The sequence below is a fragment of the Medicago sativa genome, chromosome 3, assembly GCF_051527215.1.
Source record: "Medicago sativa cultivar Bolivia chromosome 3, Bolivia_mono, whole genome shotgun sequence".
Classification (NCBI taxonomy): Eukaryota; Viridiplantae; Streptophyta; class Magnoliopsida; order Fabales; family Fabaceae; genus Medicago; species Medicago sativa.
Window position 1 is genome coordinate 24,246,920 of NC_140751.1, and position 13,868 is coordinate 24,260,787.

The 13,868-nt window shown below is 32.9% G+C and overlaps 2 protein-coding genes across 2 annotated transcripts; both read right to left on the reverse strand.

Moving 5' to 3' along the window:
* Nucleotides 1–2,664: 2,664 nt before the first annotated feature.
* Nucleotides 2,665–4,178, reverse strand: LOC146936551 (uncharacterized). The gene is made up of 2 exons (XM_085757708.1): nucleotides 3,860–4,178; nucleotides 2,665–3,371 (listed from the first exon to the last, which is right to left on the reverse strand). The coding sequence occupies exons 1-2, from the start codon at nucleotides 4,176–4,178 to the stop codon at nucleotides 2,665–2,667; spliced, it is 1,026 nt and encodes a 341-aa protein (XP_085613834.1).
* Nucleotides 4,179–11,869: 7,691 nt separating this feature from the next.
* On the reverse strand, nucleotides 11,870–13,571 carry LOC146936552 (uncharacterized). Its single transcript, XM_085757709.1, has 2 exons — nucleotides 13,253–13,571; nucleotides 11,870–12,576 (listed from the first exon to the last, which is right to left on the reverse strand). Exons 1-2 carry the CDS (start codon nucleotides 13,569–13,571, stop codon nucleotides 11,870–11,872), a joined length of 1,026 nt encoding a protein of 341 aa, XP_085613835.1.
* Between the last annotated feature and the right edge of the window lie 297 nt (nucleotides 13,572–13,868).

The window sequence follows — 13,868 nt, forward strand, 5'->3', positions numbered from 1 at the left end:
CTCTTCAGAACAGCTTTCTGTGGCTTAATAAGCATCTGAGTGATCCAAGAAGTGTCTAAACCTGATCTGACAGCTTCAGGAATCTTCTTTGAGTAATCAATGTAGTGTGGAGAGTCTGATAGTTGTTTCATTGATCTCTTGACTTCCACAGCTTCCATACTCTCAATTACTTCATCTAACCACTTCTTCAGAGCCTGGTTCAGAGCTTGAACAGACAATCTTTGAAGATCATCAAGTACTTTATTCACTACTTCCTTGAGATTGTTCTATTTATCTTTTTAGGTCTCAAGGTGAATAGCTTGATTCCCACCTGAGAGATTAACGACCACGTCATCACCGTTAACGCCCCAAATGGACGTAGGGACTAATTTGATTGAAATATGACAAATTCGGGGACGTTTTTGTTTGATTCGTGAAAATCCAAGGACAAATTTAGTTATTCACTCATTAACAAAAACATGAAGTATAAAAAATGCAGAAAAGCAAAAAAGGAAAGTGAAAGAAAAATAATATTATTACTAATAAGAGCAAGTTACATACATGATTCGATCAATAGTTACTAAGGATTTTTATATCCTAGGTAAACGGATGTGCAATCTAGTTGGCAAATTTTCATGAATGACACGTGCTTTTCTTAAGAAAATCTACTACTATCATAAGAAAATGGAAAATGTTATTTCTCTAGAAAAATAGTATCAAGAATTTTTAAAGACACAACTGACAAGTTTTAATTGCATGATTTATTTGTTCACTTCCTATTTTTCTGTCATACCTCCTTGAATTGTGGCAAATAGTGCATTATGATTGGCTGCTCTTTATTCTTGATGTTATTTTTCTAGAGATATATCATTGCTTTAAGAAAATCTACTACTATAATTTTTTTTAGCAGGTTTCAGTTAGTCTCGATATTTTGTATTTTTCTTTTCGGTTTTAGTATGTGATAATAGAATTTTTTTTTTTTATAATCCAACTATAATTTGTTTATATTGGTTTTCATCCACCTATAATAGATTTTTTTTTTTACTTCTCAGTATTTTAATTTGTTTTAAAAATTTGGTGTTGGTTGGGTTCAATTCTTGATACCACTCTTCATTTTCAATCTCTTGAAGACATTTGGACTATCTGTAACAAATCATGGTCCCCTTGGCGCAAACTTGTCATCAAATCTGCTATATTTCATCTGATAAATGTTATTTGGTTTTCCAGGAACCAAATAAGATTCAATGGGGAGATATGCAATTAACTCAATCATAGCCAATGTTAATTTGTCAGGAAACAATACTACTTTAGCCTTCTATTAGAGACTTTACAATTGTTAAGAAGTTCAATGTCAAAATTCACCCTCCCAAAGCTCCTTCCTTCAAATAAGTAATTTGAAGTCCTCCTTATGTTAATTGGGTCAATTGTAATACAGATGGAGCATTTGATGGCAGTGTTTCATCATGTAGAGGTATATTTAGGAACAATGATGCAGTGTTCATGTCTTGCTTTGCTGAGAGGTATATTTAGGGTCAGCTTATCATGCTGAGCTATTTGCTGCCCTTAGATCGAGAGTTGTGATCAGAAATATACCCAGTGGTCCCATTCAGCACCCCCCCCCCCCCCCCCCCCAAAAAAAAGTTTCTATCTCTAAATTATCTCTCATCACTCTATTGTTTTTGGTACATAAATTGTCTACTATATGATGCTTTGTATACATCTGTGATGATTGTTTACACGTTTTCCTTGTCTATTTATTTAGAACTCGATCAAGTGAGAAATGATAATTAAATGCAAGTATTGTCGCTGAATATAGGAGTGATTGATATGGGACGCAGGGGGTGCGGTTATGGTGCATAAAGATATTTCCTTATGCACCCTGCATAAATCCAGAAATGGTTTTGGAGTACAACTCACAGAAGCCATTTCCACAGTAAAATAGTTTTGGAGTACAACATACTATAATTTTATGCAGGGTGCTGGAAACCATTAAGTACATCTAATGGTTTTGGAGTACAACTCACAAAAACCATTTCTGGATTTATGCAGGGTGCATAAAGATTTTCCTTATGCACCATAACTTTTTGTTCATTTCATATGTGGTTATTGTACAAATGTAAATTAATACTGAGGTGTGGAAGCTTGATATCATGCTCAAGGGGGAGCAAGTCCACTTCAATCTCTTGAATGGTTGAATGCAGTAAGAGGGGAATTTTCCTAATATCAGAAACATTATCTTGCAAATGAATGGGTGAAGCTATTTCAAAGTTTGAAGCAATTATGCATTAAAGGCTCACACTATCTACAATGAATAGGTATAGTTTGTACTTGGTTATATCAATTAATTATTTTACTGTGATGAGTCACATATGATTGTTATTCACTTGTACACCATTACTTTCATACCTTTTACTTCAAATAGATGAAATGTGTTTTTCAAATGATGGGTTATATAGTATAAGAATGCAAACTATGATGCACAAAATAGGATCGCATTGCTTTTTGTGTCTCTTCTGTGATCTTTTGTGATCTTAAGTATATCAATTTGAAAAATAAGCAATCTTGGAAATAAGAAATGCACAAAATAGATATAATATTTCTGAACATAGTTGTTTACAATTAGTTCCTTCCTAACATATACATACATTGCAACTAGCTCTTCCCAATGAAAGCCTAAATAACTGTTTAATCAAGAATGATAATTTCTCCTTCTTCCCAATCTCTATTAAGAAACTTTTCCTCATTCAAATCATTCACTCCCATAATCTCATCCTTTAGAACCAACCCTACAAATATCTTCAATGGATTCAACTTGTTGCAATCTTGCAATGAATGACCGCACAGATTCTCCAGCTCGTTATAAGAAAACAAATTATCATCAATAAACGCCGTTCTTTTTGTGCTTTGTATCATCAATTTAGCAGCTTCTCTTTGTTTCTTCCTTTCCAAGTTACCTTTATTGCAACCAAACATATTACTTTGTGCATCCAATATGCTATCCACAACATGTTGCTTCTTAACCTTCTTTTCCACGGAATTCGGACTCTTCTTCTCTTCAAATTCAAACTTCCTTTTATTTCTTGCACTACAAGACATTGATCCACAAACTTTTGTGATATTTTCCTTTCCTTTGCTTCTGTGAGATACTTCTGTGATATTTTCTTCTTTGTTGTTTTGTCTCTCAGCTGCCCATCTTTCCTCCAAGGATTTCCACTTCATCTCAAATAGTTCACTTAATTTCATTGCTATTCTTTGAATTGTATGGCTCTTGTAATGCAACTTATTGGCATTGCAAAATATGATCCTAACATCACTTGCAAATTGATCTGTTGTGAGGTATAAACCCTTCTCCAGCTTCAACTTCACGGTTTCAAATTCCATTAATGCTGGACCTGTTTTTAGATTATTCCAAAATCACAATAGCAAGAATTAGCATTGATTCCACATTAATCACATATATTTGGCTACTTTTAATCAAGTCTAGAATTAGCAAGACTTACGAGGGTAATTTAATTTCATATTGTAGTGTGAAATAAAAACTAAAGTTCACAGTACTGAAACTATATATTTATACGGTAAATTCATTTAAAATCAGTTATTTCAGTTAAAACTTGACAAATCAATTTCCCTTAAAAAAATAAACCTTGAAAATCTTTTTAAAGTAATGAGCAAGACTTACAAGGTTAATTTAATTTCATACTGTATAGAAATAAAAACAGAAATCACAGTATCTAAAACAAAATATGATATATATGGTATATTCTCTTAAAAATCAGTTAATTCAGTTAACACCTTCACAAATCAATTTCCCTTAAAAAACCAAATAAACATTGACACATCAATTTGAACAAATAACAAAGCTTTAAAATACTGAACATACCTGAAATATCATTTGAATCACAACGAGCTAATCTCTTTGAATTCATTGCATCCTTGAAATCTTGTCCATCCGGATTTAACATTAGCCTTTTCAAAGTAATAATACACTGTCGTTTCTTGAAATTATCCATGTTTGTCACACCCATATTACTTCTTGAATGTACCTTTGCATGTATAGAATGGGTTTGTTGAGTCTCCTTGTTGGAATGAGAAACCAAAACATCATTGATTGTGTTGTTGTTATGGAAAGTGTGTAGTGATGTAACAGACTTTGGTTTGAGTTTCTTGTGAAAAACATCATAGAAAAATTGGTTTGCCATTGTGTTCGTGTTGTGTAGTGTAGGTTTCACGCTAATGTGTGATAATACTTTTTTGTTTGGTTTTCCCTCGGACCTTAGGGTTTTATGAATTAAAAGATAATGAAATAAAACTCAATAAAAAAATAGTGATGAAATAATTCTATTGGTGACTTTCTCATGTCTAGGATCAAGATCCAAATACCCTTCTCTCATAAATTCACAGCCGTAGATTTCCACTCCTATCAACGGTTTCTATTTTGACATCTTCTCATATTTTCCTAAAAATTCTTCAATATATTGTATTTGAAAATTTAGCTAAAATTTTGGTTGTGTTGTTATTTTATCCCTTTATTTTTCTCGTAACAGCTTATTTACTTAAAATCAAATAGATATACCTACTTGTGAAAGAAAAAAACTAGATATACTTTACATTGAAAACGAGTTGTACCTTACGATCCAAATAAAATCAATTATTCTAAATTCATACCCTAATTTGTAAAAAAAAAAATATCTTTTTTCTCTACACGTTTTAGTATATTTTTTTTGGTTACATGAGAAAAAGTCAAAGCAAAACAAAAAAAAAAAAAAAAAAAAGGAGACTATTGGCCGCGAGGATAAGCAACACCCATACTGTCTGCCGTAAGCAATAAACGAAGCTCAGCTGGAGGGTTATGCAAGATCAATAAATCACTCGTAGACCTTGTTCCAAGCTTGGCTAAGAAGTCAGCACACATATTACCCTCTCTGAGAGTGTGACATAGTTGAAAAGTCCAATCTTTAGCCATGTATTTTCTAACAATAGCTATCTCATTTCCATAATTGTGAGTGGAAACATCAACATACTACACTAGGTGAATAGTATGCATAGAATCAGTGTAACGAATAATGTCTCTCGGGCCTTCTTCCCAACAAATTTGAATCACATGCATTAATGCCATGATTTCAGCATGAAGAATATTTGAGTAGCCAATATTACCATGAAAGCCACACATAAATTGTTCATCGAAGTCTCTAATTAAGCCACCGAATCCTGTCATCCCCGGGTTGGTTTGAGCACTAACATCCACATTAAGAATGTATGAGTCATGATGGCCTTTTTGCCAAGAAATAAGATGAGGTTGAATGCGAGTAATCTCCTTATGCATGCTGCTGAAAGCTTCAGTAACATTATGAGTCATAACCTCGATCTTTGACAGAGTAGCCATTAGAGGCATGTTTATATCATCAAAAACCTTTGCATTTCTAGCACACCAAATACTCCACATGGTATTAGGAATCACAATGCCAAGCTTGTCAACACTATCATGGGACCACATGAATATCGAGCTATCCTCCTCAGGTAAACCGAAACTAGGACCCACCATCAAGTTCCATATACTTTTGCTCGGTTGCAATTAAACAAACAATGAATTAAGGTCTCGGGTTCATTATCACAAATCGGACAAATGGAGTCTAATGGGATACCTCGATGATTCAATATAGTTCGTGTTGGGATCGCAAGATGCATCACTTGCCAAAGGAAGAATTGGATGTTGGCTAGGATTTTAAGTTTCCACACCCAATTCCAAGAATCTCTAGGTAAGAGAGGAACTGTCTCTTCATCATTCAACCAACTATATGTAGATTTTGCCGAGTAGGCACCAGAGGTACAATTATTCCAAATCCAGTTATCAGTGACATCATCCACTAGGTGAGCCGTCGTTTCCAAAATCTTACTTCTGACAACTTGAGGCTGCATAGTATAAACATTTTGTAGGTTACCTCCATCCCTGGTAATAATATCTCGAATTTGAAGATCAATATCTTGAATTTGAACAAACGGCACAAGATGACATAAGGGATCTTTTAGCAACCAAGGTTCTTACCACATACTAGTGGTACCATTTCCAATTTTGAAATGAAATCCATCCTCCAATACTTTAAGTGCTTTATTACAATGGCATTCCAAATAGGAGAGCCCTTGCTATTTCTCGTAAGGAAAATATTAGATCCCTGAAGATACCTTGCTGAAAGAATTTGAGACCATAAATGATTACTAGTTTTAAACATACCCCACACAAGTTTACCAAGTAACGCAATGTTTTGTTTCCTCGCAATTCTCACTCCAAGACCCCCATGTTTTGTTTCCTCGCAATTCTCACTCCAAGACCCCCATAGACAGATAATAAATATTCATTTATTTATCCAATAAAAATAATAATATTCACTTATTTATCAATAAAAAATATTCACTTAGTCCACAATTCGACTTACCAGGGTTTTTTTTAAATTTTTTTGGTACAATTTACCAGGGTAATTTAATTTCATATTGTAGAGAAATAAAAAACCAAAGTTCATAATACCGATAACATCCTTCAAAAAAAATAATACCGATAACATATATTTATATATGGTAAATTCTAGACTGATACTACTCACACCACAAAATATCTAAGTTACAACCAAAAATTATCAATATATCCTTTGATTTAGTTCACGTGTTCACACACATTAGTTGTATATCCATAGTTTACTTAGTTTATGTAAATTGAGTTTACATAAGTTTTTTTTTTTGGTTACATGAGATAAGAAAGAGAAAAAAAACAAAAGAAAAAAGAAGCAAAGAAAAACTACGTCCTAATAAAGGACACTCCCATAGCATCAGCTAGTAAGGCTGAGGATAGACATGGTAATGGTTGATGTACCATCACAAGAGTCTCTGATTGATTAGCACCTATTTTTGCAAGTATATCCGCGCAAGAGTTTAATTATGTGGGCAAATATCATAACAATAATTATGTTAGCTATTTATCAATTGTGTGCCTTAGTTGATAAGTGATCAAATTAAGTAATAAGGCTATTAGATTTGTAATTGGATAATTAATTAAATATTTAATTAGTTAATATGGACTCAATGATTGGATGTCCGGATGGCCCATTAACGGAATAATGGGAAACCCTAATGGCCATCCAATATAAAAGAGGCTATGGTACCCAATACACTGTACACAGCGAACTCTCTCTTCTTCTCCCCATCTGAAGAGAACTTGAGGCATAAAGGTATCGGTTGAGGAAGAACCAAATCAGCCGCCGCTAACGTTCTTGTTTGTTTCAGATCACCTCTCTGTTTACCGTTGACATTGAGAGGGTTGCCATAAAGCTTTATCCAAGTATTCCTAATGCCCTAATTGTTAATATCCTTGATAAATCAAACATGTCGTAGATCCGTTCATATTCATGTTCAATGTTTTGTCTTGCTTCCGCTATTGATTCATAATTTTATGAAATCTCTTTTTATTAAGACCTAAATTTCCAACAAGTGGTATCAGAGCGGTCTTCATGTTTGATTTATTGGGATTAACCCTAAATTATACTATTTGAAATTCTTTCGATCCAAATTTGTGTGTAAATAATTTGCTGCGATCGATGATTGTTTGATGGATTCTTTCGGCTTTATTTGGTTTTGTTTCTCACGATATTTATGCAATTCATATGTTGATCAGCACGTGAACTACTTTTTTTTTTCTTTGGTTTTACACTATTTTTGTTGAATCAAATTATTTTGATAAAACGGTGTGCTGTTTTGGTTCCGAGATGAACACCTATAATGATACTTTGTTTTTGGGTTTTGGTTTTCATATATGAAACTTTAGTGTATAAGGTCAATAATAGACCATAGTACTTTTACATTCTTTCAAATTTTCACTATATTTTTAAGGTGTCATCATCAAAAGAAAAGGGGAAATAGTAATGTTTATCATGTTATGTAATTAAGAGCATTACTAATTTAAGTTTTTTCTCTTTGTTGAAATTTGAGACGCCAATGAAATTGTGTAAAATATTGGAACCGAAAGGAAATAGTTGTGTCTATGCATTATTGTTATTTTGGCAATTCATGAGCACATATATGGCTTATTGTTTTCTGACTTTGATAACTTGACATGATCTAAGGATTTGCATATGGTTTTCAAATTGATCAGTATAATCGATTCTCTTTATATAGATATATACAAGAATATTTGGATTCTGATCAAATTTAAACAATTGTTTAAATTTTGGTTTTCTTATTTTTCAATCAAATCTTTCGGTTTAACTTATTCATAAAGTTTGTTGCATTGTTATATCTATTCGGTCTTTCAATTGTTCTTTCAAAACCAATACTTGTTTAAAGACTTATAAATGTTATTCTATGGTCCTGCACACTTGAACAAATATTAGCACATCCAATTGAACTTTTAATACCTTGTTATCATCAAAACTTAAGCTGCCAATGTTAAACACATTTTGTTCCAACAATCTCTCCCTTTTTGATGATGACAAACACTAATATTAATAGTCAATTGTTGTAAATCTAATTAGCAAGTTGACTTTAGGGTCTGAGGTTTGTAAGCTCCCCCTAAGTCTAATAGCCCTTAAGGTGAGGCTGTAAGCTCCCCATGAGTTCTATTCAAGTTAATTAAATTCATTTTAAACATAAAAATGTCACTCAGAAATAATTCACATGAAATCCAAAGACTAAGAGATGAGAAGAAGGTTCTCCTAAATTAATTTTAATCTTAATTTAGTGGACTCAGAGCCTAAATGTTATATGTCTTACTCCTCCTTTTGTCATCAACAAAAAGACTAAAAATTAAGGAAAAGAGTAAGAAAAAAATGGATTAAAAACATGAAAGTTTCTAAAGATATCAGAGCAAGAACATATCAGATGCAACATAACAAACAAAAATATTGTATCAGAGACAAACTAACAGAAGCATATCTGAAATATCATAAATAAAGAAAACAACAGAATTAGGGTGTGGAATTAGGGTTGTTGTTGCTTCATCATTTCAAGAAGAGTAGCAATCCCACTCTTAATCTCTGATTGCTCAGCCATGGTTTCCACAAGTTGTTTCTGCAATCTCATCTCAAGCTTTTTTGTCCTCTTGATTTGAGCTTCTTGAATAGCTATATGTTGCTTCTGCTCTTCCTTAACTTCTTCCAGTTTTATTCTAAGGTCTTCAGATACCATTTTCTGCTCAAATAAATCTTCCTGAAGTTTCTCAATCTCTTCAGGGTCTTCCATGTTCAGACTCTTCAGAACAGCTTTCTGTGGCTTAATAAGCATCTGAGTGATCCAAGAAGTGTCTAAACCTGATCTGACAGCTTCAGGAATCTTCTTTGAGTAATCAATGTAGTGTGGAGAGTCTGATAGTTGTTTCATTGATCTCTTGACTTCCACAGCTTCCATACTCTCAATTACTTCATCTAACCACTTCTTCAGAGCCTGGTTCAGAGCTTGAACAGACAATCTTTGAAGATCATCAAGTACTTTATTCACTACTTCCTTGAGATTGTTCTATTTATCTTTTTAGGTCTCAAGGTGAATAGCTTGATTCCCACCTGAGAGATTAACGACCACGTCATCACCGTTAACGCCCCAAATGGACGTAGGGACTAATTTGATTGAAATATGACAAATTCGGGGACGTTTTTGTTTGATTCGTGAAAATCCAAGGACAAATTTAGTTATTCACTCATTAACAAAAACATGAAGTATAAAAAATGCAGAAAAGCAAAAAAGGAAAGTGAAAGAAAAATAATATTATTACTAATAAGAGCAAGTTACATACATGATTCGATCAATAGTTACTAAGGATTTTTATATCCTAGGTAAACGGATGTGCAATCTAGTTGGCAAATTTTCATGAATGACACGTGCTTTTCTTAAGAAAATCTACTACTATCATAAGAAAATGGAAAATGTTATTTCTCTAGAAAAATAGTATCAAGAATTTTTAAAGACACAACTGACAAGTTTTAATTGCATGATTTATTTGTTCACTTCCTATTTTTCTGTCATACCTCCTTGAATTGTGGCAAATAGTGCATTATGATTGGCTGCTCTTTATTCTTGATGTTATTTTTCTAGAGATATATCATTGCTTTAAGAAAATCTACTACTATAATTTTTTTTAGCAGGTTTCAGTTAGTCTCGATATTTTGTATTTTTCTTTTCGGTTTTAGTATGTGATAATAGAATTTTTTTTTTTTATAATCCAACTATAATTTGTTTATATTGGTTTTCATCCACCTATAATAGATTTTTTTTTTTACTTCTCAGTATTTTAATTTGTTTTAAAAATTTGGTGTTGGTTGGGTTCAATTCTTGATACCACTCTTCATTTTCAATCTCTTGAAGACATTTGGACTATCTGTAACAAATCATGGTCCCCTTGGCGCAAACTTGTCATCAAATCTGCTATATTTCATCTGATAAATGTTATTTGGTTTTCCAGGAACCAAATAAGATTCAATGGGGAGATATGCAATTAACTCAATCATAGCCAATGTTAATTTGTCAGGAAACAATACTACTTTAGCCTTCTATTAGAGACTTTACAATTGTTAAGAAGTTCAATGTCAAAATTCACCCTCCCAAAGCTCCTTCCTTCAAATAAGTAATTTGAAGTCCTCCTTATGTTAATTGGGTCAATTGTAATACAGATGGAGCATTTGATGGCAGTGTTTCATCATGTAGAGGTATATTTAGGAACAATGATGCAGTGTTCATGTCTTGCTTTGCGGAGAGGTATATTTAGGGTCAGCTTATCATGCTGAGCTATTTGCTGCCCTTAGATCGAGAGTTGTGATCAGAAATATACCCAGTGGTCCCATTCAGCACCCCCCCCCCCCCCCCAAAAAAAAAGTTTCTATCTCTAAATTATCTCTCATCACTCTATTGTTTTTGGTACATAAATTGTCTACTATATGATGCTTTGTATACATCTGTGATGATTGTTTACACGTTTTCCTTGTCTATTTATTTAGAACTCGATCAAGTGAGAAATGATAATTAAATGCAAGTATTGTCGCTGAATATAGGAGTGATTGATATGGGACGCAGGGGGTGCGGTTATGGTGCATAAAGATATTTCCTTATGCACCCTGCATAAATCCAGAAATGGTTTTGGAGTACAACTCACAGAAGCCATTTCCACAGTAAAATAGTTTTGGAGTACAACATACTATAATTTTATGCAGGGTGCTGGAAACCATTAAGTACATCTAATGGTTTTGGAGTACAACTCACAAAAACCATTTCTGGATTTATGCAGGGTGCATAAAGATTTTCCTTATGCACCATAACTTTTTGTTCATTTCATATGTGGTTATTGTACAAATGTAAATTAATACTGAGGTGTGGAAGCTTGATATCATGCTCAAGGGGGAGCAAGTCCACTTCAATCTCTTGAATGGTTGAATGCAGTAAGAGGGGAATTTTCCTAATATCAGAAACATTATCTTGCAAATGAATGGGTGAAGCTATTTCAAAGTTTGAAGCAATTATGCATTAAAGGCTCACACTATCTACAATGAATAGGTATAGTTTGTACTTGGTTATATCAATTAATTATTTTACTGTGATGAGTCACATATGATTGTTATTCACTTGTACACCATTACTTTCATACCTTTTACTTCAAATAGATGAAATGTGTTTTTCAAATGATGGGTTATATAGTATAAGAATGCAAACTATGATGCACAAAATAGGATCGCATTGCTTTTTGTGTCTCTTCTGTGATCTTTTGTGATCTTAAGTATATCAATTTGAAAAATAAGCAATCTTGGAAATAAGAAATGCACAAAATAGATATAATATTTCTGAACATAGTTGTTTACAATTAGTTCCTTCCTAACATATACATACATTGCAACTAGCTCTTCCCAATGAAAGCCTAAATAACTGTTTAATCAAGAATGATAATTTCTCCTTCTTCCCAATCTCTATTAAGAAACTTTTCCTCATTCAAATCATTCACTCCCATAATCTCATCCTTTAGAACCAACCCTACAAATATCTTCAATGGATTCAACTTGTTGCAATCTTGCAATGAATGACCGCACAGATTCTCCAGCTTGTTATAAGAAAACAAATTATCATCAATAAACGCCGTTCTTTTTGTGCTTTGTATCATCAATTTAGCAGCTTCTCTTTGTTTCTTCCTTTCCAAGTTACCTTTATTGCAACCAAACATATTACTTTGTGCATCCAATATGCTATCCACAACATGTTGCTTCTTAACCTTCTTTTCCACGGAATTCGGACTCTTCTTCTCTTCAAATTCAAACTTCCTTTTATTTCTTGCACTACAAGACATTGATCCACAAACTTTTGTGATATTTTCCTTTCCTTTGCTTCTGTGAGATACTTCTGTGATATTTTCTTCTTTGTTGTTTTGTCTCTCAGCTGCCCATCTTTCCTCCAAGGATTTCCACTTCATCTCAAATAGTTCACTTAATTTCATTGCTATTCTTTGAATTGTATGGCTCTTGTAATGCAACTTATTGGCATTGCAAAATATGATCCTAACATCACTTGCAAATTGATCTGTTGTGAGGTATAAACCCTTCTCCAGCTTCAACTTCACGGTTTCAAATTCCATTAATGCTGGACCTGTTTTTAGATTATTCCAAAATCACAATAGCAAGAATTAGCATTGATTCCACATTAATCACATATATTTGGCTACTTTTAAGACTAATGCTTAATGGCACGACACTGCCGTCGTCAAATACACACGACCCCGTGTATTCCAACAACACACTATTTGCTCAAAAAATTAATTTTAATTAAAATTTGATTTAAACAATTTTAGGGATGCCACGTATAAGTCGTGCACTGTCGTGCCTAAAATAAGTCGTGCATTATAGCAGTGCTCAAAAATCAAGTCTAGAATTAGCAAGACTTACGAGGGTAATTTAATTTCATATTGTAGTGTGAAATAAAAACTAAAGTTCACAGTACTGAAACTATATATTTATACGGTAAATTCATTTAAAATCAGTTATTTCAGTTAAAACTTGACAAATCAATTTCCCTTAAAAAAATAAACCTTGAAAATCTTTTTAAAGTAATGAGCAAGACTTACAAGGTTAATTTAATTTCATACTGTATAGAAATAAAAACAGAAATCACAGTATCTAAAACAAAATATGATATATATGGTATATTCTCTTAAAAATCAGTTAATTCAGTTAACACCTTCACAAATCAATTTCCCTTAAAAAACCAAATAAACATTGACACATCAATTTGAACAAATAACAAAGCTTTAAAATACTGAACATACCTGAAATATCATTTGAATCACAACGAGCTAATCTCTTTGAATTCATTGCATCCTTGAAATCTTGTCCATCCGGATTTAACATTAGCCTTTTCAAAGTAATAATACACTGTCGTTTCTTGAAATTATCCATGTTTGTCACACCCATATTACTTCTTGAATGTACCTTTGCATGTATAGAATGGGTTTGTTGAGTCTCCTTGTTGGAATGAGAAACCAAAACATCATTGATTGTGTTGTTGTTATGGAAAGTGTGTAGTGATGTAACAGACTTTGGTTTGAGTTTCTTGTGAAAAACATCATAGAAAAATTGGTTTGCCATTGTGTTCGTGTTGTGTAGTGTAGGTTTCACGCTAATGTGTGATAATACTTTTTTGTTTGGTTTTCCCTCGGACCTTAGGGTTTTATGAATTAAAAGATAATGAAATAAAACTCAATAAAAAAATAGTGATGAAATAATTCTATTGGTGACTTTCTCATGTCTAGGATCAAGATCCAAATACCCTTCTCTCATAAATTCACAGCCGTAGATTTCCACTCCTATCAACGGTTTCTATTTTGACATCTTCTCATATTTTCCTAAAAATTCTTCAATATATTGTATTTGAAAATTTAGCTA